Source organism: Scyliorhinus torazame, chromosome 4, assembly GCF_047496885.1.
Source record: "Scyliorhinus torazame isolate Kashiwa2021f chromosome 4, sScyTor2.1, whole genome shotgun sequence".
Taxonomy (NCBI): Eukaryota; Metazoa; Chordata; class Chondrichthyes; order Carcharhiniformes; family Scyliorhinidae; genus Scyliorhinus; species Scyliorhinus torazame.
Genome location: NC_092710.1, coordinates 366208167 through 366234445, shown reverse-complemented (window position 1 = coordinate 366234445; position 26279 = coordinate 366208167). Strand labels below are relative to the sequence as shown.

Here is a 26279-nt window from a genome sequence, read left to right as displayed (position 1 = left end):
CACCTGGACCGGATGGACAACACCAAAAGAGATATCTGAGGAGATAATAATAATAATATAAGAATCGCTTATTGTCACAAGTAGGCTTCAATGAAGTTACTGTGAAAAGCCCCTAGTTACCACATTCTCAGCCTGTTCGGGGAGGCTGGTACGGGAATTGAACCCATGCTGCTGCCCTTGTTCTGCATTACAAGCCAGCTGTTTAGCCCGCTGTGCTAAACCAGACCCTTGTGGAGGCATTGGTGGTGATCTTTCAGGAATCACTGGAGGCAGGGAGGGTCCCAGAGGACTGCAAAGTGGTTAATGTAACACCCCTGAAAAAGATGGGAGGGAGGCAGAAGACGGGAAATTATAGGCCGGTTAGCCTGACTTCGGCCATTGGTAAGATTTTAGAGTCTGTTATTAAAGATGAGATCGCGGAGTACTTGGAAGTGCATGGTAAAATAGGACTGAGTTAGCACGGCCTCGTCAAAGAGAGATCCTGTCTGACAAATCTGTTAGAGTTCTTTGAGGAAGTAACAAGCAAGTTAGACAAAGGAGAACCAGTGGATGTGATTTATTTAGATTTCCAGAAGGCCTTTGACAAGGTGCCGCATAGGAGATTTCCAAATAAATTAAGAGCCCGTGGTGTTCAGGGTGAGATCCTGGCATGGACAGAGGATTGGCTGACTGGCAGAAGGCAGAGAGTGGGGATAAAGGGGTCTTATTCAGGATGGCAGCCGGTGACTAGTGGTGTGCCTCAGGGGTCTGTGCTGGGACCACAACTTTTCACAATATACATTAATGATCTGGAAGAATCTGTTGCTACGTTTGCAGATGATACAAAGATCTGTCGAGGGACAGGTAGTATTGAGGAAGCAGGCGGGCTGCAGAAGGACTTGGACGAGCTTGGAGAGCGGGCAATGAAGTGGCAGATGGAATACAATGTGGAAAAGTGTGAGGTTATGCACTTTGGAAGGAGGAATTTAGGCAGAGACTATTTTCTAAATGAGGAGATGCTCAGGAAATCAGAAGCACAAAGGGACTTGGGAGTCCTTGTTCACGATTCTCTTAAGGTTAACGTGCAGGTTCAGTCGGCAGGTAGGAAGGCAAATGCAATGTTAGCTTTCATGTCAAGAGGGCTAGAATACAAGACCAGGGATGTACTTCTGAGGCTGTATAAGGCTCTGGTCAGACCCCATTTGGAGTATTGTGAGCAGTTTTGGGCCCCGTATCTAAGGAAGGATGTGCTGGCCTTGGAAAGGGTCCAGAGGAGGTCCACAAGAATGATACCTGGAATGAAGAGCTTGTCATATGAGGAACGGTTGAGGACTCTGGGTCTGTACTTGTTGGAGTTTAGAAGGATGAGGGGGGATCTTATTGGAACTTACAGGATACTGCGAGGCCTGGATAGAGTGGATGTGGAGAGAATGTTTCCACTCTCCAATTGTCACATCTCCCAATAAATTACTCTCTGTCTCTTCATTCTTTAACTTTACACCTCAACATCTTCACAGAATCATTTCACTGAAATGTGGAGAGTTTATCTGGTATGAAATTAGTGATGTGATCATTGACTCAGAGTTGTTTGTGAGGAAGAATCTAACACGAGACCAAATGTGTAAATGCATCACCCTCTTTATTTCACAGTGAGAATCCATTCCCAGCAGTTTGAAAAACAAAAGACAAACAAAGACTAGAAGACGATGGATTATTTACTGCACCAGACAAACCTGTGAATGGGTCACCTGTTAACGGGAGTCAGATCTGAATCGATCATTTTCTCAGTCACAGATTCAGTCTGTCGATATTCCCAAAGTCAGCTCCCAGTGTGGGTTTGAGGAGATCTGAATGGAAACTTTATTCCATCTTCAGTCTCTGGATTCTAATTTTAAACTGGGATTCTTTCTCCGGTTTAAGGACCAGTTTTCAGCTGCTTCACACCTGGGTCACAAAACTCCCACTTTCACTTTCATGACCTGGGCCCATCTGTTTCCTGAACTTGGACTGATCTGAGTCAGACCAAACCGGGTTGAGAAACAACCTTTTTAATCATCCCCACCACAATGTCCAGTGTTTGATTCTCAGGACTGGCAGGAAAAGGGAATATTTTACTGCCCACACAGGGTGTTGTCTCCATTAGCAGGTTTCTCCAGTGAGTGACGTGTTCTTCCTACAGTGTCCAGTGTCTATTCCACACAGTCTGTTATATGTTCCATTCCCATTATATTTCAGAGCACAGGACACAGAACTATTCAAACATTGAAGCAAAATCTTCCCGATGATGTGATGAAAATCTCATTATTTTACAAATGGTGAACACACTGTCTCTTTACAGTTTAAACATTCCCTTGTAATTAAATAATTCCATCTGGAACTAACTCCGACTGAGAGAGCCCAGGAACAGTCCCACATCTGATCACTCCATGATTTCACATTTAACAGCTTCAATACTCTGTGCTCTGTCACAAATCCCAACTCTTTTCACAACAACTTGAAACATTCTGGTCAGTATGATGGATAAATATGAATATATTCCATGGCTGTGTGAAGATGGAAAATTATGGAACTATATCTGACACTAGGACCATCTCAGTCTCACTCTCACAATTTATTGAAAGCAAGATTACAGAAAAAGCAAATTAGTGCAGTGATTAATCTCCGTTCCCCAGTAGAGGGCCCACCACCAGGTACAATTGCGTTTTGCCCTGTATCTGTGCAGTGTGGAGACGTGTTCAGCAATGAATTTCAGACATTGAAGGGAAACCTAATTATAAATAATATTAACGGGAAATAGAGCAGGCGGGACTCAGAAACAGTCAAATATATCAAGGCTGGAGTCACATGTACGGTTAACGTGTGGGTGGACGATCACGTGTTTGCTCCACATTTGGTTGGTTAAGTGAGTGGTTAAGAACATGGCAGGTAGAATATGATGTGGTGATGTTTGGGCTCCTTAGTTAAGGGTGGATGAACCGAGTTTTGTGGGAGTGCATTCCCTGTTTATCAGACATATTACACACTCGAGGGACAGTGTGGGAAGGTGGAGTTAAGGTCGAAGATCAGCCATGATCTTCCTGAATGGTGGAGCGGATTGAAGAGTCTCTGTTTTTATTTAATTTTGAGCAGACAAAACGGTCCAGACCCAGGTGAGAACCAAGATGGCCGGACAATGTGGGGAGAAACTGGACATCGAGAAAAGAACATTGTTTAGAACCATTGAGCTAAATAATCAATGCGACAGTGTGTGGAAATGAGGAAGAAATGTTCACTGTTGATATGAATGTCGCTGAATAATTTTGAATCTAGAATAAATGCTGCAGTGTTTGTGTGGGAGTCATAATTACTAACTGCCAGTAGAGGGCAATATTTCTAAACAGGGTCACAGGGATTTGGAGATGGACATTGGTGGAATTGTCCAAAATGCCAATATTGACACATATACGTCACCTGTCTGATGAGCAGACATTGCGTTCCCTCAAAGGTAAATATAACCGTCTTGAGGTAAGGAGATTAAAACTATGCTCAGTATTCCAGATTAAACCCAATGGAAAGTTAAACAGTTTTAGAATAGAGTTAAGCACATCTCACTGTTTGATGCCATGAAAGGTACAGAACCTTCCAGAAAACCTTCATTCTCCTGTCTTCATAAAACCTATTTCCATTAACCCTTCTGTGTTCAAATAAGTGATGTCAAAAAATGTGCTATTGAAGGGCTGGTTGTCTTGTTCCAAATCCTTCAGGAATTGAATCACAAGTTCTTCAGTTTGTTGTTCATCAACTTTCTTGTCAAAAACCCTGCAACAGGATTAAGAACAGAGGATTTAATTTTGATCCCCCTGACAAATCCTGTTTGGAAAGTCGGTTGCCAGGACAACAGGGACAGGAGTTGACCATTCAGCCCATTGAGGCGCCTGCACCAGTCAGTTAGTCCACAGCTGGAGTAAGACCATCGAGAAGCTGGCCAAATGGGCAGACAAGTGGCAGATAGAGTTTAACACAGAGAAATGTGAGGTGATGCATTTTACAGAGAGGGTGGAGATAGTCTATCCAGACTTAATGGCTCAGTTCTAAAGAGAGTGCAGTAGCAGAGGGACCTCGGGGTGCCCCCCCAGGATAGATTCTCTGCCATTCCGGCGGGAAAAACGCCAGTGTGAGAAACATTCATCACAATGTAGTGTACCAAAGTCAGGATGCGTGGCGCTGCCCACAGAGTTGAGGATGGAGAGCGCCCACAACCCTGGACCCTGGAGCACCACAGCAGTGGGTTGGGGGAGATTGGGCCCTTGGATCTTCCGTATTATGTGTTCTGGAGGGGGTCCTTCTGCTGGCCTGTTTCTGGGTGACCAATGTTGCTGGAAATCGATCTGCATTTTCAGGAGGTCCACCTTCTTTTGTCAACATGGCTCAGTGTTGTTGGACATCTTTTCAATATGACACCCGGGCAGGAGGGCGGACTACACACCATCCAGGCCTGACCCACTGCTGAAAACAGCGGAAAACACCCAGGTGAATAATTAATGATGGGTGGGAAGATTCGGAGTGTTTTCCGGCAAGAAGCCACAGCAGGAACATTCCACATTCCCACCCACACCACAGCACTTAGTCTCAAAACGGGAGAATCCCGCCCCAGGCTGATGTTGATACAAGAGCTGACAGAAAGGAACATCAATCACAATATATCAGTCACTAAACTCACCTGCCATAGAACCAAACAGGAGGTCCAGTTTGTAATGTAACTGCTGGATCTGTTGGTTCCGGTGGATTGATGACTTCGGGAACTATCCAGACAAATACACTGAATCTTTGTTGTATTTTGCCATTTTTCAAGTATCCAACAACTCCCCAAGGTGCAGCGAGAGGAATAACGGTACCTGTAGACAGAGAGACACAGCATTTAACTGGGTGATCAGTTTACGGGGAGTAAAAAGTTACAGGTGAGGGGGTAGGGTGACTTTGTTGAAATGTGGAAAATGTTGTGATATCACTTTAAGGCAATATGCAAATGAACAAGTAGCCAGGATGTAGAGCAGCACGTGACGAACTAACTCCACCATCAACAACCAAGAAACAAATCACCCCGAAGCCCTGACAGTCGTGGCTGGAGACTTCAACCAGGCCCACCTCAGGAAGGTTCCACCCAAACTCCATCAACATATCTCCTGCTCCACCGGAGGTGCGAACACCCTGGACACTGCTACACGGGCATCAAAGGGGCCGACCGCTCCATTCCCCAACCACACTTTGGCAAATCCGAAGAAAAGCGCGCCGTGCTGGTCCGAGGAATCTGAGGACATTCTCCGCGACTGCTTGGACACTGGATTGGTCCATATTCAAGGCCCCGGCAGCGAACCTGGACGAATACGCAACCACCGTCACAGACTTCACCAGGAAGTGTGTCGAGGACGGTGCAGCAAAGAAGACAATACGGGTATTCCCAAATCGGAAACCCTGCTCAACCAAAGGGTTCACTCCCCGCTGAAGTCCCGGACGGAGGCGTTCAAGTCTGACCCCCCTGACCTCGATCAGAAATCCTGGTACGACGTACGGAAACCATCAGGGACGGCAAAAGGCAGTACCGGATCAAACCAGAGTCCCAGGCCAACGTCACTAACCCATGGCGACTGTGGCAGGGCCTACACAAGATCACAGGCTACAAAGCAAGGCCAGGCGGAATCTCTGGGGCTGGAGCATCTCTACTCGAGGAACTGAACAGGTTCAATGCCCGCTTTGAGCAGTCAGCCAATGTATCAGTGCCTCCCGCCCCAACAGCCCTGGACACACCCGTACCCACTATTACAGCCTCAGAGGTAAGAGCTGCCTCCTTGAAAGTGAATCCGCGGAAAGCGACAGGTCCCGACGGAGTCCCTGGGCGAGCACTCAGAGACTGTGCAGACCAGCTGGCTCGACAATCAACACTCAAACACCTCGGCAACAAGGACACCTGTGTAAGACTGCTGGTCATCGACTACAGCTCCGCCTTCAACACCATTATCCCAACAAGACCAATAACCAAACTCTGCAACCTTGGACTTGACCCCTCCCTGTGCAGCTGGATCCTCGACTTCCTCACCAACAGACCCCAATCTGTCAGGATAGGTAACAGCACCTCCTCCACAATAGTCCCCAACACCGGGGCCCCGCAAGGATGTGTGCTCAGTCCTCGACTGTACTCCCTGTGCACACACGGCTGTGTGGCAAGATTTAACTCCAACTCAATCTGGAAGTTTGCAGATGATACGACTGTGGTGGGCCGCATCTCAAACAACGACGAATCAGACTCCAGGAGGGAGATAGATCACTTGGTTGCATGGTGTACCGAAAACAACCTCTCTCTAAACGTCGGAAAGACCAAGGAACTGATCATCAACTTCAGGAAGTGCAGGACGGCACACACTCCCGTCTGCATCAATGGCTCCGAAGTGGAGATAATAATAATATTAATAAACGCTTATTGTCACAAGTAGGCTTCAATGAAGATACTGTGAAAACTCCCTAGTCGCCACATTCCGGCACCTGTTCGGGGAGGCCGGTACGGGAATTGAACCCGCGCTGCTGGTCTTGTTCTGCATCACAAGCCAGCTGTTTAGCCCACTGTGCTAAGCCAGCCCCTAAACCAGATGGTCGATAGCTTTAAGTTCCTGGGGGTTTACCATCACCATTACTGGTCCACTCATGTTGATGCAACAGTCAAGAAAGTCCAACAAAGTCTCTACTTCCTACGGAAGGTAAAGAACTTCAGCATGTCTGCATCGACTCTCACAAACTTCTACAGATGTGCGATAGAGAGCATCCTATCCGGCTGCATCACAGCTGGTATGGCAACTGCTCGGTCCAAGATCGCAAAAAACTGCAGAGTGTGGTGAACTCAGCCCAACGCATCACACAAGCTCGCCACCCTCACATTGATTCTGTCTACACCTCCCGCTGCCTCAGGAAGGCAGGCAGCATTATCAGAGACCCCTCCCACCCAGGCATTGCCTTCGTCCAGACCCTTCCATCAGGCAGAAGATACAGAAGTCTGAAGACTCGGACATCCAGACAGAGGACCAGCTTCTTCCCCACAGCTACTAGACTCCTCAACGACTCCCCCTCGGACTGATCTGGTCCCTGTAAGAACACTGTTCATGACGCTCTATGTTGCTCTTGTTTGGCCTTGTTCCGCAATGGGACCAATCGCTTTTTGTTGATCCACCATTTGTTCCCTTGGCCGCAGAAAAATAGTTTTCACTGTACTTAGGTACATGTGACAATAAATATCAATCAACCAATCAGTGGATCAATTCTGGATCCATGCTGCCATCCCCTTCCATCACATGAGTTTAAATTTTGCTAACAGTCTATTGTAAAAATGGTAATTTGTCAAACTCGTTTTGAATGTTTACATACATAACATCATTGTACACCCTCAACCACCATAAACCATTAAACATTCACCGTCAACCACCATTAACCATCAAACATTCACCCTCAACCATCATTAACCATCAAACATTCACCCTCAACCACCATTAACCAGTAAACATTCACCCTCAACCACCATTAACCAGTAAACATTCACCCTCAACCACCATTAACCACTAAACATTCACCCTCAACCACCATTAACCATTAAACATTCGCCCTCAACCACCATTAACCATCAAACATTCACCCTCAACCACCATTAACCATCAAACATTCACCCTCAACCATCATTAACCATTAAACATTCACCCTCAACCACCATTAACCATTAAACATTCACCCTCAACCACCATTAACCATTAAACATTCACCCTCAACCATCATTAACCATTAAACATTCACCCTCAACCACCATTAACCATTAAACATTCACCCTCAACCACCATTAACCATTAAACATTCACCCTCAACCACCATTAACCATTAAACATTCACCCTCAACCACCATTAACCATTAAACATTCACCCTCAACCACCATTAACCATGAAACATTCACCCTCAACCACCATTAACCATCAAACATTCACCCTCAACCATCATTAACCATCAAACATTCACCCTCAACCACCATTAACCAGTAAACATTCACCCTCAACCACCATTAACCAGTAAACATTCACCCTCAACCACCATTAACCACTAAATATTCACCCTCAACCACCATTAACCATTAAACATTCGCCCTCAACCACCATTAACCATCAAACATTCACCCTCAACCACCATTAACCAGTAAACATTCACCCTCAACCACCATTAACCATTAAACATTCACCCTCAATCACAAATAACCATCAAACATTCACCCTCAACCATCATTAACCATCAAACATTCACCCTCAACCACCATTAACCAGTAAACATTCACCCTCAACCATCATTAACCAGTAAACATTCACCCTCAACCACCATTAACCACTAAACATTCACCCTCAACCACCATTAACCATCAAACATTCACCCTCAACCACCATTAACCATTAAACATTCGCCCTCAACCACCATTAACCATCAAACATTCGCCCTCAACCACCATTAACCATTAAACATTTACCCTCAACCACCATTAACCAGTAAACATTCACCCTCAATCACCATTAACCATCAAACATTCACCCTCAACCACCATTAACCATTAAACATTCACCTTCAACCACAATTAACCATTAAACATTCACCCTCAACCACCATTAAACATTCACGCTCAATCACCAGTAACCATTAAATATTCACCCTCAACCACCATTAACCATTAAACATTCACCCTCAACCACCATTCACCATGAAACATTCACCCTCAACCACCATTAAACATTCACCCTCAACCACCATTAACCATTAACTTTCACCCTCAACTGCCATTAACCATTAAACATTCACCCTCAACCACCATTAACCATTAAACATTCACCCTCAACCATCATAACCATTAAACATTCACCCTCAACCACCATTAACCATTACACATTCACCCTCAACCATCATAAACCATTAAACATTCACCCTCAACCACCATTAACCATGAAACATTCACCCTCACCCACCATTAACCATTAAACATTCACCCTCAACCACCATTAACCATTAAAAATTCACCCTCAACCATCATAAACCATTAAACATTCACCCTCAACCACCATTAACCATGAAACATTCACCCTCAACCATCATAACCATTAAACATTCACCCTCAACCACCATTAACCATTAAACATTCACCCTCAACCATCATAAACCATGAAACATTCACCCTCAAACACCATTAACCATGAAACATTCACCCTCAACCATCATAACCATTAAACATTCACCCTCACCCACCATTAACCATTAAATATTCACCCTCAACCATCATAAACCATTAAACATTCACCCTCAACCACCATTAACCATTAAAGATTCACCCTCAACCACCATTATCCATTAAACATTCACCCTCAACCACCATTAACCTTTAAACATTCACCCTCAACCACCATTAACCATGAAACATTCACCCTCAACCACCATAAACCATTAAACATTCACCCTCAACCAGCATTAACCATTAAACATTCACCCTCAACCACCATTAACCATGAAACATTCACCCTCAACCACCATTAACCATGAAACATTCACCCTCAACCATCATAAACCATTAAACATTCACCCTCAACCACCATTAACCATTAAACATTCACCCTCAACCATCATAAACCATTAAACATTCACCCTCAACCACAATTAACCATGAAACATTCACCCTCAGCCACCATTAACCATTAAACATTCACCCTCAACCATCATTAACCATTAAACATTCACCCCCAACCACCATTAACCATTAAACATTCACCCTCAACCATCATAAACCATTAAACATTCACCCTCAACCACCATTAACTATTAAACATTCACCCTCAACCACCATTAACCATGAAACATTCACCCTCAAACACCATTAACCATTAAACATTCACCCTCAACCATAATAAACCATTAAACATTCACCCTCACCCACCATTAACCGTTAAACATTCACCCTTCACCACCGTTAACCATGAAACATTCACCCTCAATCACCATAAACCATTAAACATTCACCCTCAACCACCATTAACCATGAAACATTCACCCTCAACCACCATTAACCATTAAACATTCACCCTCAACCACCATTAACCATTAAACATTTACCCTCAATCACCATTAACCATTAAACATTCACCCTCAACCACCATTAACCATTAAACATTCACCCTCAAACACCATTAACCATTAAACATTCACCCTCAACCATAATAAACCATTAAACATTCACCCTCAACCACCATTAACCATTAAACATTCACCCTCAAACACCATTAACCATGAAACATTCACCCTCAACCACCATTCACCATTAAACATTCACCTTCAACCACCATTAACCATTAAACATTCACCCTCAACCACCATTAACCATTAAACATTCACCCTCAACCATAATAAACCATTTAACATTCACCCTCAACCACCATAAACCATTAAACATTCACCCTGAACCACCATAAACCATTAAACATTCTCCCTCAACCACCATTAACCATTAAATAACTGGACGCAGTTAGTTACACAGGATTTCTCTTTAACAAGGTGGAATTTCCTGTCACTGAGTCTCAGACAGGAGCCAGCATTCCCACAGCATCCACTGAGCTGAGAGAGATGCAGTTTCTCAGCTTCCACAAGGGTTCATGTCGACTCCAATCGCGGGTTCATGCCTGAGAAAGAGTCTTTATTACACTCGGGAAATTCAGCAACCACAGCTGGAATCTCGCTCCCAGTGCATGTGGGAAACCTTCCCGGTTTCTGGGAACATAAAGCCGGCAGGTATCAAAGAAGTAGGGCTCAGGGGATAATGGGATATGGGGGGGAAGGCGGGAACTTGGTGATCAGCCATGATGATAAAGAATGGCGGGGCAGGCTCGCATGGCCTCCTCCTGCTTCTATTTTCTCTGTTTGTTTCTATGTATGTAAGTAGCCCAACTAGCGCCTCATCCCACGAGTCACATGTGACCGAGGAACGCTCTGGGATTGACAATTCTTTGCTCAGTGTGTCAGTCTGTACAGAAAGTTTCAAACGTGACAGGTTAAAGAGTGAATGGCTGTTTTAGAATCTGTTGTTACTTTGAAGGAACATCTGACATACCTGCAACATTCCCACAACGTGCATAACTGAATAGTTTGTCCAGACCGATCGCCAGCGCACTTTTAATATCCACGGCATCAACGTCAGTTTGAACCCATTGCCGATATTCTAATTCCGCCTCATCATAATTCTAAAACAAGAAAATAAAATCCATCACCATGTGACACAACTGAACTCGCACCAAAACACATCAGTGTTGAGGGGACTGTCCTCGGTTCCCAGGTGTGGGAGCAGTATTCATGTCCTGCATGGACTGACCTGGTAAAAGAGTTTGGAATTTTTGATGGGAGTCTTGGCATCACCACTTCCAGATTGATTTCCCTGACCCCCTCATGCACTCTGTCAACTTTAGAGTTATCCTGCCCATTGGGCCTCACACCTTCCCCTTGGGCTTTCAATGAAAACAAATAAAGAGAATGTTATTGAAGGCCATCGACACTGAATCATGTCCAGGAATTGTGTTTCCCTTTGGCTGTTTTACCACATTATTGAAACAGAAAGGTTTCAATGGGTTAGAAATTGGTCCTCGTATCCAGGCACTAATCCAGGATGAAAAGAAAACAATGTCATTGGACCGTAAGAAATAGGAGCTGGAATAGGCCCAATAACTCCTCAAGCCTGTTCCACCAATCAACAAGATCATGCCTCACCTTTAACCCCAACTCTACTTGCCCCACGCACTCCCCACCTGTTCCATTGTGTTGTTGTGTTGGAGAAGTTTCCGTAACTCCCAGAGACTGCTGGCTGCAGACATTCTAACTGTATTGGAACACATTTACCGTTTGGAGAACATTCCCCGACACGAGCTTCTTTTCGTGCTGCTTTCTGCGAGACTCTCAGATCACGAGTAGATGTCACTTTCTGCCAGTGACATCACAGGGTTAACCCTTCACAGGACCTGTCCGAATATACTCCATTATACTACACCCCGAGCAACCTGGAATCCTAAATTGTACCTTGTCACCTTGTCTGTTTCAATGAGATCGCTCTCATTCTCCTAAATTCCAGAGAGTTCCCGACAATATGATTCCTTTCAGTATTGGACATCTCTGTAACCCAGGAATCAACCCAGTGAATCTTCACTGCGTCATCTCCAAGGAATGGACGTCCTGTTTTGGATCCGGTGTGAGCGTGCATACCCTGGTCGAGGCCAGAGTGGGCCTCCAGGACTGGCAGTGCCAGGTGGCGGGGTTGTCTCAGGGATTACCCGCACCCTAGCCCCATGGAGATGCCTGGGGGCCACCGGGCACCCCGAGGGAGGAGGAGGTGCTGGGCCCGTGCCGGTGACTCCCGCAGGCGAGGTGCCGGAACACCGCAGCCCCTCAGACTCCACCCCTCCTGTCCCTGGAGCCTCCAGTGGGCAGCAGGCAGAACAGGGCAGCACCACACCACCTGGGACACACGGGCAGGAGCCGGGCCCATCCAGGCCCGATCGCCCCAGAAGGCACCCACCGACCGGGACCCAGGTGGCAGGGCGGGAATCACAGCAGGGCCGCCTCCACTCCTGCTGGACCGTCTGGGGAACTAACTAGACGCAATGTTAGGGCTGGAAGGCCAGAACGTTAGACACCAGTTAAGTTAGCAGGGGTGCAGGGTACAGTTTCGGGTTAGGGTCTCGGGTTTTCACATTAAACACCTGTTCACACCGTTCCAACCTGCCTCGGTGCTCTGTCAGGGTGTGAGGGGTGGGCTGGGCTGGGCTGGCCATAGAGGAGGTGGGGGGGGGGAATGGGCGGATGTTGTGGGTGGCGTGGGCTCCCCACCGCACCCCCCACCGCACCCCCCCCCACCCCACCCCACCGACCGTGTGATGGACTGGCCAGCTGGCATGCAGGGTTCACCCAGGTGGAAGGTGCGACCGTGGGCATGAGGCAGACATTGTCAAACGATGTGGAGCACGGAGCTCATGGCAGAGCGGGCTGTCATCACCCTCCATCCCATGGCTCCGACCCGCTGTTACTGCCAACCCAGGGCCCCCAGCTCGGAGCGCCGCAGGTATGTATCACCGAGCTGCAGGCGGGGGATGTGGGGGCCTGGTGGTGGGAGGCGGTGTCCGTGCCCCAGGCCAGGTTCCCCCCCCGTCTAGTTGGTGAACCTGGAGATGATCAGAGCGTCCCGTGCCCATTGGCCCCGGTGCACATGTTGTGCGGCCCCCTGAGCTGCCCATTGCAGGGGACCCTGGGGGGTCTCACTGTCACAGGGGCTCTGTGAGGGGGGGTCTCCCGATCACAGGGGCCTCTGTGGGGGGGTCTCCCTATCACAGGGGTCTCAGTGGGGAGTGGGGTCTCACTGTCACAGGGGTCCCTGTGGGGGGGTCTCCCTATCACAAGGGCCTCTGTGGGGGGTGGGTCTCCCTATCACAGGGGTCTCTGTGAGGGGGGGTCTCCCTATCACAGGGGTCTCTGTGGGGGGGTCTCCCTATCACAGGGGTCCCTGGGGGGTCTCACTGTCACAGGGTCTCTGTGGGGAGGGTCTCCCTATCACAAGGATCTCTGTTGGGGGGTCTCCCTCTCACAGGGGTCTCTGTTGGGGCGGTCTCCCTATCACAGGGGTCTCTGTTGGGGGGGGTCTCCCTGTCACAGGGGTCTCTGTGGGGGTCTCACTGTCACAGGGGTCTCTGTGGGGGTCTGCCTATCACAGGGGTCTGTGGGGGGGTCTCTCTATCACAGGGGTCTCTGGGGGGGGGGGTCTCCCTCTCACAGGTGTCTCTGTTGGGGGGTCTCCCTCTCACAGGGGTCTCTGTTGGGTGGGTCTCCCTATCACAGGGGTCTCTGTGTGGGGGGTGGGTCTCCCTATCACAGGGGTCTCTGTGGGGGTCTCACTGTCACAGGGGTCTCTTTGGGGGGGGCTTCCCTATCACAGGGAACTCTGAGGGGGGGTCTCCCTATCACAGGGGTCTCTGTGGGGGGGTCTCTCTATCACAGGGGTCTCTGGGGGGGGGTCTTCCTCTCACAGGGGTCTCTGTTGGGGGGGTCTCCCTATCACAGGGGTCTCTGTGGGGGGTCTCCCTATCACAGGGTTCTCTGTGTGGGGGGGGTCTCCCTATCACAGGGGTCTCTGTGGGGGTCTCACTGTCACAGGGTGCTCTGTGGGGGTGGGGGGTCTCCCTATCACAGGGGTCTCTGTGTGGGGGGGTCTCCCTATCACAGGGGTCTCTGTGTGGGGGGTGGGTCTCACTATCACAGGGGTCTCTGTGGGGGTCTCACTGTCATAGGGGTCTCTGTCGGGGTGACTCCCTATCACAGGGGTCTCTGTTGGGGGGGTCTCCCTATCACAGGGGTCTCTGTGGGGGGGTCTCCCTATCACAGGGGTCCCTGGGGGGGTCTCACTGTCACAGGGGTCTCTGTGGGGGTCTCACTGTCACAGGGGTCTCTGTGGGGGGGGGGGGTTCTCCCTATCACAGGGGTCTCTTTGGGGGGGTCTCCCTATCACAGGGGTCTCTGTTGGGGTCTCACTGTCACAGGGTGCTCTGTGGGGGGGGGGTCCCTATCACAGGGATCCCTGAGGTGGGGTCTCCCTATCACAGGGGTCTCTGTGGGGGGTTTCCCTATCACAGGGGTCTCTGGGGGGTGTCTCCCTATCACAGGGGTCTCTGTGGGGGGGTCTCCCTATCACAGGGGTCTCTGGGGAGTGTCTCCCTATCACAGGGGTCTCTGTTGGGAGGTCTCCCTATCACAGGGGTCTATGTGGGGGGAGGGGGTCTCCCTATCACAGGGGTCTCTGTGAGGGGGGTCTCACTGTCACAGGTGTCTCTGTGGGAGTGTCTCCCTATCACAGGGGTCTCTGTTGGGGCGTCTCCCTATCAGCGGGGTCTCTGTGAGGGGGGTCTCACTGTCACAGGGGTCTCTGTGGGGGGGTCTCCCTATCACAGGGGTCTCTGTGGGGGGGTCTCCCTATCACAGGGGTCTCTGTGGGTGGGGTCTCACTGTCACAGGTGTCTCTGTGGGGGGGTCTCTCTATCGCAGGGGTCTCTGTGGGGGGGTCTCTCTATCACATGGGTTTCTGTGTGGGGGTCTCCATATCACAGGGGACCCTGGGGGTGGGGTCTCCCTATCACAGGCGTGTCTGTGGGGGGGTCTCTCTATCACAGGGTCACTGTGAGGGTCACCCTATCACAGTGGACCCTGGGGGTGGGGTCTCCCTATCACAGAGGTCTCTGTGGGGGGGTCTCCCTATCACAGGGGTCTCTGTGGGGGGGTCTCCCTATCACAGGGGTCTCTGTGGGGGGGTCTCCCTATCACTGGTCTCTCTGGGAGGGGCTCCCACTTTCACAGCGGTCTTTGTGGGGGGGGGGTCACCCGATCACAGGGGTCTCTGTGGGAAGGGGGTCTCCCTATCACAGGGGTCTCTGTGTGGGGGGTCTCCCTATCACAGGGGTCTCTGTGTGGGGGGGGCTCCCTATCACAGGGGTCTCTGTGGGGCGGGGGGGTCTCGCTATCACAGGGGTCTACTGTGGGGGGGGTCTCCCTATCACAGGGGTCTCTGTGGGGGGTCTCCCTATCACAGGGGTCTCTGTGGGGCGGGGGGGTCTCCCTATCTCAGGGGTCTCTGTGGGGGGTGGGGCTCCCTATCACAGGGGTCTCTGTGTGGGGGGGGTCTCCTTATCACAGGGGTCTCTGTGGGGGCAGGGTCTCCCTATCACAGGGGTCTCTGTGGCGGGGGGGGGCTCTCTCTTTCACAGCGGTCTCTGTGAGAGGGAGGTCTCCCTATCACAGGGGTCTCTGTGGGAGGGGGGTCTCCCTATCACATAGGTCTCTGTGTCGGGGGGTCTCCCTATCACAGGGTTCTCTGTGTGGGGGGGGTCTCCCTATCACACGGGTCTCTGTGGGGGGTCTCCCTATCACAGGGGTCTCTGTGGGGGGGGGTCTCCCTATCACAGGGGTCTCTGTGGGGGGTCTCCTTATCACAGGGGTCTCTGTGTGGGGGGGGGGTCTCCCTATCACAGGGGTCTCTGTGTGGGGGGGTCTCCCTATCACAGGGGTCTCTGTGGGGGGGGGTCTCCCTATCACAGTGGTCTCTGTCGGGGAGTCTCCCTATCACAGGGGTCTCAGTGGGGAGGGGGGGTTCTCCTTATCACAGGGGTCTCTGTGGGGGTGTCTCTCTATAACAGGGGTCTGTGTGGGGGGTGTCTCCCTTTCACAGGGGTCTCTGTGGGGGGGTCTCCCTTTCTCAGGGGTCTCTGTGGGGGTCTCCCTATCACAGGTGTCTCTGTGGGGGGGGGTCTCTCTATCGCAGGGGTCTCTGTGTGGGGGTCTCCCTATCACAGGGGACCCTGGGGGTGGGGTCTCCTTATCACAGAGGTCTCTGTGTGGGGGTCACCCTATCACAGGGGACCCTGTTGGTGGAGTCTCCCGATCACAGAGGTCTCTGTGGGGGGTCTCCCTATCACAGGGGACCCTGGGGGTGGGGTCCCCCTATCACAGAGGTCTCTGTGGGGGGTCTCCCTATCACAGGGGTCTCTGTGTGGGGGGTCTCCCTATCACAGGGGTCTCTGTGTGGGGGGGTCTCCCTATCACAGGGGTCTCTGTGGGGGGCGTCTCCCTATCACAGTGGTCTCTGTCGGGGAGTCTCCTTATCACAGGGGTCTCAGTGGGGAGGGGGGTCTCCCTGTCACAGGGTTTTCTTTTTGGGGGGGGGATGTCCCTATCACAGGGGTCTCTGTGGGGTGGTCTCCTTATCATAGGGGTCTCTGTGGGGAGGGGGGTCTCCCTGTCACAGGGTTCTCTTTGTGGGGGGGGGGGGGGTTGTCCCTATCACAGGGGTCTCTGTGGGGTGGTCTCCCTATCACTGGTCTCTCTGGGAGGGGCTCCCACTTTCACAGCGGTCTTTGTGGGGGGGTCTCCCTATCACAGGGGTCTCTGTGGGGGGGTCTCTCTATCACAGGGGTCTCTGTGGGGGGGGGGGTCTCCCTATCACAGGGGTCTCTGTGGGGGGGTCTCCCGATCACAGGGGTCTCTGTGTGGGGGGTGGGTCTCCCTATCACAGGGGTCCCTGGGGGGGTCTCACTGTCACAGGGGTCTCTGTGCGGTTCTCACTGTCACAGGGGTCTCTGTGGGGGGGGGGTTCTCCCTATCACAGGGGTCTTTTTTGGGGGGGGTCTCCCTATCACAGGGGTCTCTGTGGGGGGGTTTCCCTATCACAGGGGTCTCTGGGGGGTGTCTCCCTATCACAGGGGTCTCTGTGGTGGGGTCTCCCTATCACAGGGGTCTCTGGGGAGTGACTCCCTATCACAGGGGTCTCTGTTGGGAGGTCTCCCTATCACAGGGGTCTATGTGGGGGGGGGGGTCTCCCTATCACAGGGGTCTCTGTGAGGGGGGTCTCACTGTCACAGGTGTCTCTGTGGGAGGGTCTCCCTATCACAGGGGTCTCTGTTGGGGGGTCTCCCTATCACCGGGGTCTCTGTGAGGGTGGTCTCACTGTCACAGGGGTCTCTGTGGGGGGGTCTCCCTATCACAGGGGTCTCTGTGGGTGGGGTCTCACTGTCACAGGTGTCTCTGTGGGGGGGGGTCTCTCTATCGCAGGGGTCTCTGTGGGGTGGTCTCTCTATCACGTGGGTTTCTGTGTGGGGGTCCCCATATCACAGGGGACCCTGGGGGTGGGGTCTCCCTATCACAGGCGTGTCTGTGGGGGGGTCTCTCTATCACAGGGTCACTGTGGGGGTTACCCTATCACAGCGGACCCTGGGGGTGGGGTCTCCCTATCACAGAGGTCTCTGTGGGGGCGTCTCGCTATCACAGGGGTCTCTGTGTGGGGGGTCTCCCTATCACAGGGGTCTCTGTGTGGGGGGTCTCCCTATCACAGGGGTCTCTGTGGGGGGGTCTCCCTATCACAGTGGTCTCTGTTGGGGGGTCTTCCTATCACAGGGGTCTCTGTGGGGGGTCTCCCTATCACAGGGGTCTCTGTGTAGGGGGGTCTCCCTATCACAGGGGTCTCTGTGGGGGTCTCACTGTCACAGGGGGCTCTGTGGGGGGGGGGGCCTCCCTATCACAGGGGTCTCTGTGGGGGGGGTGTTCCACTATCACAGGGGTCTCTGTGGGGGTCTCACTGTCACAGGGGTCTCTGTGGGGGGGGGGGGGGTTCCCTAACACAGGGAACTCTGAGGGGGGGTCTCCCTATCACAGGGGTCTCTGAGGGGGTGTCTCCCTATCACAGGGGTCTCTGTTGGGGGGTCTCCCTCTCACAGGGGTCTCTGTTGGGTGGGTCTCCCTATCACAGGGGTCTCTGTGTGGGGGGTGGGTCTCCCTATCACAGGGGTCTCTGTGGGGGTCTCACTGTCACAGGGGTCTCTTTGGGGGGGGCTTCCCTATCACAGGGAACTCTGAGGGGGGGTCTCCCTATCACAGGGGTCTCTGTGGGGGGGTCTCTCTATCACAGGGGTCTCTGGGGGGGGTCTTCCTCTCACAGGGGTCTCTGTTGGGGGGGTCTCCCTATCACAGGGGTCTCTGTGGGGGGTCTCCCTATCACAGGGTTCTCTGTGTGGGGGGGTCTCCCTATCACAGGGGTCTCTGTGGGGGTCTCACTGTCACAGGGTGCTCTGTGGGGGTGGGGGGTCTCCCTATCACAGGGGTCTCTGTGTGGGGGGGTCTCCCTATCACAGGGGTCTCTGTGTGGGGGGTGGGTCTCACTATCACAGGGGTCTCTGTGGGGGTCTCACTGTCATAGGGGTCTCTGTCGGGGTGACTCCCTATCACAGGGGTCTCTGTTGGGGGGGTCTCCCTATCACAGGGGTCTCTGTGGGGGGGTCTCCCTATCACAGGGGTCCCTGGGGGGGTCTCACTGTCACAGGGGTCTCTGTGGGGGTCTCACTGTCACAGGGGTCTCTGTGGGGGGGGGGGGTTCTCCCTATCACAGGGGTCTCTTTGGGGGGGTCTCCCTATCACAGGGGTCTCTGTTGGGGTCTCACTGTCACAGGGTGCTCTGTGGGGGGGGGTCCCTATCACAGGGATCCCTGAGGTGGGGTCTCCCTATCACAGGGGTCTCTGTGGGGGGTTTCCCTATCACAGGGGTCTCTGGGGGGTGTCTCCCTATCACAGGGGTCTCTGTGGGGGGGTCTCCCTATCACAGGGGTCTCTGGGGAGTGTCTCCCTATCACAGGGGTCTCTGTTGGGAGGTCTCCCTATCACAGGGGTCTATGTGGGGGGAGGGGGTCTCCCTATCACAGGGGTCTCTGTGAGGGGGGTCTCACTGTCACAGGTGTCTCTGTGGGAGTGTCTCCCTATCACAGGGGTCTCTGTTGGGGCGTCTCCCTATCAGCGGGGTCTCTGTGAGGGGGGTCTCACTGTCACAGGGGTCTCTGTGGGGGGGTCTCCCTATCACAGGGGTCTCTGTGGGGGGGTCTCCCTATCACAGGGGTCTCTGTGGGTGGGGTCTCACTGTCACAGGTGTCTCTGTGGGGGGGGTCTCTCTATCGCAGGGGTCTCTGTGGGGGGGTCTCTCTATCACATGGGTTTCTGTGTGGGGGTCTCCATATCACAGGGGACCCTGGGGGTGGGGTCTCCCTATCACAGGCGTGTCTGTGGGGGGGTCTCTCTATCACAGGGTCACTGTGAGGGTCACCCTATCACAGTGGACCCTGGGGGTGGGGTCTCCCTATCACAGAGGTCTCTGTGGGGGGGTCTCCCTATCACAGGGGTCTCTGTGGGGGGGGGGGGGGTGTCCCTATCACAGGGGTCTCTGTGTGGTTGTCTCCTTATCACAGGGGTCTCTGTGGGTGGGTCTCCCTATCACTGGTCTCTCTGGGAGGGGCTCCCACTTTCACAGCGGTCTTTGTGGGGGGGGGGGGGTCACCCGATCACAGGGGTCTCTGTGGGAAGGGGGTCTCCCTATCACAGGGGTATCTGTGTGGGGGGTCTCCCTATCACAGGGGTCTCTGTGTGGGGGGGGCTCCCTATCACAGGGGTCTCTGTGGGGCGGGGGGGTCTCGCTATCACAGGGGTCTACTGTGGGGGGGGTCTCCCTATCACAGGGGTCTCTGTGGGGGGTCTCCCTATCACAGGGGTCTCTGTGGGGCGGGGGGGTCTCCCTATCACAGGGGTCTCTGTGGGGGGTGGGGCTCCCTATCACAGGGGTCTCTGTGTGGGGGGGGTCTCCTTATCACAGGGGTCTCTGTGGGGGCAGGGTCTCCCTATCACAGGGGTCTCTGTGGCGGGGGGGGGCTCTCTCTTTCACAGCGGTCTCTGTGAGAGGGAGGTCTCCCTTTCACAGGGGTCTCTGTGGGAGGGGGGTCTCCCTATCACATAGGTCTCTGTGTCGGGGGGTCTCCCTATCACAGGGTTCTCTGTGTGGGGGGGGTCTCCCTATCACACGGGTCTCTGTGGGGGGTCTCCCTATCACAGGGGTCTCTGTGGGGGGGGGTCTCCCTATCACAGGGGTCTCTGTGGGGGGTCTCCTTATCACAGGGGTCTCTGTGGGGGGGGGTCTCCCTATCACAGTGGTCTCTGTCGGGGAGTCTCCCTATCACAGGGGTCTCAGTGGGGAGGGGGGGTTCTCCTTATCACAGGGGTCTCTGTGGGGGTGTCTCTCTATAACAGGGGTCTGTGTGGGGGGTGTCTCCCTTTCACAGGGGTCTCTGTGGGGGGGTCTCCCTTTCTCAGGGGTCTCTGTGGGGGTCTCCCTATCACAGGTGTCTCTGTGGGGGGGGGTCTCTCTATCGCAGGGGTCTCTGTGTGGGGGTCACCCTATCACAGGGGACCCTGTTGGTGGAGTCTCCCGATCACAGAGGTCTCTGTGGGGGGTCTCCCTATCACAGGGGACCCTGGGGGTGGGGTCCCCCTATCACAGAGGTCTCTGTGGGGGGTCTCCCTATCACAGGGGTCTCTGTGTGGGGGGTCTCCCTATCACAGGGGTCTCTGTGTGGGGGGGTCTCCCTATCACAGGGGTCTCTGTGGGGGGCGTCTCCCTATCACAGTGGTCTCTGTCGGGGAGTCTCCTTATCACAGGGGTCTCAGTGGGGAGGGGGGTCTCCCTGTCACAGGGTTTTCTTTTTTGGGGGGGGATGTCCCTATCACAGGGGTCTCTGTGGGGTGGTCTCCTTATCATAGGGGTCTCTGTGGGGAGGGGGGTCTCCCTGTCACAGGGTTCTCTTTGTGGGGGGGGGGGGGGTTGTCCCTATCACAGGGGTCTCTGTGGGGTGGTCTCCCTATCACTGGTCTCTCTGGGAGGGGCTCCCACTTTCACAGCGGTCTTTGTGGGGGGGTCTCCCTATCACAGGGGTCTCTGTGGGGGGGTCTCTCTATCACAGGGGTCTCTGTGGGGGGGGGGGTCTCCCTATCACAGGGGTCTCTGTGGGGGGGTCTCCCGATCACAGGGGTCTCTGTGTGGGGGGTGGGTCTCCCTATCACAGGGGTCCCTGGGGGGGTCTCACTGTCACAGGGGTCTCTGTGCGGTTCTCACTGTCACAGGGGTCTCTGTGGGGGGGGGGGGTTCTCCCTATCACAGGGGTCTTTTTTGGGGGGGGTCTCCCTATCACAGGGGTCTCTGTGGGGGGGTTTCCCTATCACAGGGGTCTCTGGGGGGTGTCTCCCTATCACAGGGGTCTCTGTGGTGGGGTCTCCCTATCACAGGGGTCTCTGGGGAGTGACTCCCTATCACAGGGGTCTCTGTTGGGAGGTCTCCCTATCACAGGGGTCTATGTGGGGGGGGGGTCTCCCTATCACAGGGGTCTCTGTGAGGGGGGTCTCACTGTCACAGGTGTCTCTGTGGGAGGGTCTTCCTATCATAGGGGTCTCTGTTGGGGGGTCTCCCTATCACCGGGGTCTCTGTGAGGGTGGTCTCACTGTCACAGGGGTCTCTGTGCGGGGGTCTCCCTATCACAGGGGTCTCTGTGGGGGGGTCTCCCTATCACAGGGGTCTCTGTGGGTGGGGTCTCACTGTCACAGGTGTCTCTGTGGGGGGGGGTCTCTCTATCGCAGGGGTCTCTGTGGGGTGGTCTCTCTATCACGTGGGTTTCTGTGTGGGGGTCCCCATATCACAGGGGACCCTGGGGGTGGGGTCTCCCTATCACAGGCGTGTCTGTGGGGGGGTCTCTCTATCACAGGGTCACTGTGGGGGTTACCCTATCACAGCGGACCCTGGGGGTGGGGTCTCCCTATCACAGAGGTCTCTGTGGGGGCGTCTCGCTATCACAGGGGTCTCTGTGTGGGGGGTCTCCCTATCACAGGGGTCTCTGTGTGGGGGGTCTCCCTATCACAGGGGTCTCTGTGGGGGGGTCTCCCTATCACAGTGGTCTCTGTTGGGGGGTCTTCCTATCACAGGGGTCTCTGTGGGGGGTCTCCCTATCACAGGGGTCTCTGTGTAGGGGGGTCTCCCTATCACAGGGGTCTCTGTGGGGGTCTCACTGTCACAGGGGGCTCTGTGGGGGGGGGGGCCTCCCTATCACAGGGGTCTCTGTGGGGGGTCTCCCTATCACAGGGGTCTCTGTGTGGGGGGTGTTCCACTATCACAGGGGTCTCTGTGGGGGTCTCACTGTCACAGGGGTCTCTGTGGGGGGGGGGGGTTCCCTAACACAGGGAACTCTGAGGGGGGGTCTCCCTATCACAGGGGTCTCTGAGGGGGTGTCTCCCTATCACAGGGGTCTCTGTTGGGGGGTCTCCCTCTCACAGGGGTCTCTGTTGGGTGGGTCTCCCTATCACAGGGGTCTCTGTGTGGGGGGTGGGTCTCCCTATCACAGGGGTCTCTGTGGGGGTCTCACTGTCACAGGGGTCTCTTTGGGGGGGGCTTCCCTATCACAGGGAACTCTGAGGGGGGGTCTCCCTATCACAGGGGTCTCTGTGGGGGGTCTCTCTATCACAGGGGTCTCTGGGGGGGGGGGTCTTCCTCTCACAGGGGTCTCTGTTGGGGGGGGTCTCCCTATCACAGGGGTCTCTGTGGGGGGTCTCCCTATCACAGGGTTCTCTGTGTGGGGGGGGTCTCCCTATCACAGGGGTCTCTGTGGGGGTCTCACTGTCACAGGGTGCTCTGTGGGGGTGGGGGGTCTCCCTATCACAGGGGTCTCTGTGTGGGGGGGGTCTCCCTATCACAGGGGTCTCTGTGTGGGGGGTGGGTCTCACTATCACAGGGGTCTCTGTGGGGGTCTCACTGTCATAGGGGTCTCTGTCGGGGTGACTCCCTATCACAGGGGTCTCTGTTGGGGGTGTCTCCCTATCACAGGGGTCTCTGTGGGGGGGTCTCCCTATCACAGGGGTCCCTGGGGGGGTCTCACTGTCACAGGGGTCTCTGTGGGGGTCTCACTGTCACAGGGGTCTCTGTGGGGGGGGGGGGGGTTCTCCCTATCACAGGGGTCTCTTTGGGGGGGTCTCCCTATCACAGGGGTCTCTGTTGGGGTCTCACTGTCACAGGGTGCTCTGTGGGGGGGGGTCCCTATCACAGGGATCCCTGAGGTGGGGTCTCCCTATCACAGGGGTCTCTGTGGGGGGTTTCCCTATCACAGGGGTCTCTGGGGGGTGTCTCCCTATCACAGGGGTCTCTGTGGGGGGGTCTCCCTATCACAGGGGTCTCTGGGGAGTGTCTCCCTATCACAGGGGTCTCTGTTGGGAGGTCTCCCTATCACAGGGGTCTATGGGGGGGAGGGGGTCTCCCTATCACAGGGGTCTCTGTGAGGGGGGTCTCACTGTCACAGGTGTCTCTGTGGGAGTGTCTCCCTATCACAGGGGTCTCTGTTGGGGCGTCTCCCTATCAGCGGGGTCTCTGTGAGGGGGGTCTCACTGTCACAGGGGTCTCTGTGGGGGGGTCTCCCTATCACAGGGGTCTCTGTGGGGGGGTCTCCCTATCACAGGGGTCTCTGTGGGTGGGGTCTCACTGTCACAGGTGTCTCTGTGGGGGGGGTCTCTCTATCGCAGGGGTCTCTGTGGGGGGGTCTCTCTATCACATGGGTTTCTGTGTGGGGGTCTCCATATCACAGGGGACCCTGGGGGTGGGGTCTCCCTATCACAGGCGTGTCTGTGGGGGGGTCTCTCTATCACAGGGTCACTGTGAGGGTCACCCTATCACAGTGGACCCTGGGGGTGGGGTCTCCCTATCACAGAGGTCTCTGTGGGGGGGTCTCCCTATCACAGGGGTCTCTGTGGGGGGGTCTCCCTATCACAGTGGTCTCTGTCGGGGAGTCTCCCTATCACAGGGGTCTCAGTGGGGAGGGGGGTCTCCCTGTCACAGGGTTCTCTTTGTGGGGGGGGGGGTGTCCCTATCACAGGGGTCTCTGTGTGGTTGTCTCCTTATCACAGGGGTCTCTGTGGGTGGGTCTCCCTATCACTGGTCTCTCTGGGAGGGGCTCCCACTTTCACAGCGGTCTTTGTGGGGGGGGTCACCCGATCACAGGGGTCTCTGTGGGAAGGGGGTCTCCCTATCACAGGGGTCTCTGTGTGGGGGGTCTCCCTATCACAGGGGTCTCTGTTTGGGGGGGCTCCCTATCACAGGGGTCTCTGTGGGGCGGGGGGGTCTCGCTATCACAGGGGTCTACTGTGGGGGGGGTCTCCCTATCACAGGGGTCTCTGTGGGGGGTCTCCCTATCACAGGGGTCTCTGTGGGGCGGGGGGGGTCTCCCTATCACAGGGGTCTCTGTGGGGGGTGGGGCTCCCTATCACAGGGGTCTCTGTGTGGGGGGGGTCTCCTTATCACAGGGGTCTCTGTGGGGGCAGGGTCTCCCTATCACAGGGGTCTCTGTGGCGGGGGGGGGCTCTCTCTTTCACAGCGGTCTCTGTGAGAGGGAGGTCTCCCTATCACAGGGGTCTCTGTGGGAGGGGGGTCTCCCTATCACATAGGTCTCTGTGTCGGGGGGTCTCCCTATCACAGGGGTCTCTGTGGGGGGTGGGGCTCCCTATCACAGGGGTCTCTGTGTGGGGGGGGTCTCCTTATCACAGGGGTCTGTGGGGGCAGGGTCTCCCTATCACCGGGGTCTCTGTGGCGGGGGGGGGCTCTCTCTTTCACAGCGGTCTCTGTGAGAGGGAGGTCTCCCTATCACAGGGGTCTCTGTGGGAGGGGGGTCTCCCTATCACATAGGTCTCTGTGTCGGGGGGTCTCCCTATCACAGGGTTCTCTGTGTGGGGGGGGGTCTCCCTATCACACGGGTCTCTGTGGGGGGTCTCCCTATCACAGGGGTCTCTGTGGGGGGGGGGTCTCCCTATCACAGGGGTCTCTGTGGGGGGTCTCCTTATCACAGGGGTCTCTGTGTGGGGGGGGGTCTCCCTATCACAGGGGTCTCTGTGTGGGGGGGTCTCCCTATCACAGGGGTCTCTGTGGGGGGGGGTCTCCCTATCACAGTGGTCTCTGTCGGGGAGTCTCCCTATCACAGGGGTCTCAGTGGGGAGGGGGGGTTCTCCTTATCACAGGGGTCTCTGTGGGGGTGTCTCTCTATAACAGGGGTCTGTGTGGGGGGTGTCTCCCTTTCACAGGGGTCTCTGTGGGGGGGTCTCCCTTTCTCAGGGGTCTCTGTGGGGGTCTCCCTATCACAGGTGTCTCTGTGGGGGGGGGTCTCTCTATCGCAGGGGTCTCTGTGTGGGGGTCTCCCTATCACAGGGGACCCTGGGGGTGGGGTCTCCTTATCACAGAGGTCTCTGTGTGGGGGTCACCCTATCACAGGGGACCCTGTTGGTGGAGTCTCCCGATCACAGAGGTCTCTGTGGGGGGTCTCCCTATCACAGGGGACCCTGGGGGTGGGGTCCCCCTATCACAGAGGTCTCTGTGGGGGGTCTCCCTATCACAGGGGTCTCTGTGTGGGGGGTCTCCCTATCACAGGGGTCTCTGTGTGGGGGGGTCTCCCTATCACAGGGGTCTCTGTGGGGGGCGTCTCCCTATCACAGTGGTCTCTGTCGGGGAGTCTCCTTATCACAGGGGTCTCAGTGGGGAGGGGGGTCTCCCTGTCACAGGGTTTTCTTTTTGGGGGGGGGGATGTCCCTATCACAGGGGTCTCTGTGGGGTGGTCTCCTTATCATAGGGGTCTCTGTGGGGAGGGGGGTCTCCCTGTCACAGGGTTCTCTTTGTGGGGGGGGGGGGGTTGTCCCTATCACAGGGGTCTCTGTGGGGTGGTCTCCCTATCACTGGTCTCTCTGGGAGGGGCTCCCACTTTCACAGCGGTCTTTGTGGGGGGGTCTCCCTATCACAGGGGTCTCTGTGGGGGGGTCTCTCTATCACAGGGGTCTCTGTGGGGGGGGGGTCTCCCTATCACAGGGG

General features: G+C 54.5%; 1 protein-coding gene across 1 annotated transcript in view; it reads right to left on the bottom strand.

The window, feature by feature from the left end:
- Positions 1 to 3224: 3224 nt before the first annotated feature.
- Positions 3225 to 26279, bottom strand: part of LOC140411228 (uncharacterized) — a 34590-nt gene continuing 11535 nt past the window's right edge. Inside the window, exons 2-4 of the mRNA XM_072500335.1 lie at positions 11118 to 11247; positions 4679 to 4853; positions 3225 to 3777 (exon numbers count right to left, since the gene is read on the bottom strand). Of these exons, the coding sequence (XP_072356436.1) occupies positions 3612 to 3777; positions 4679 to 4853; positions 11118 to 11247 (471 nt within the window). The 3' untranslated portion in view covers positions 3225 to 3611. The remainder of the gene's footprint in view (positions 3778 to 4678; positions 4854 to 11117; positions 11248 to 26279) is intronic.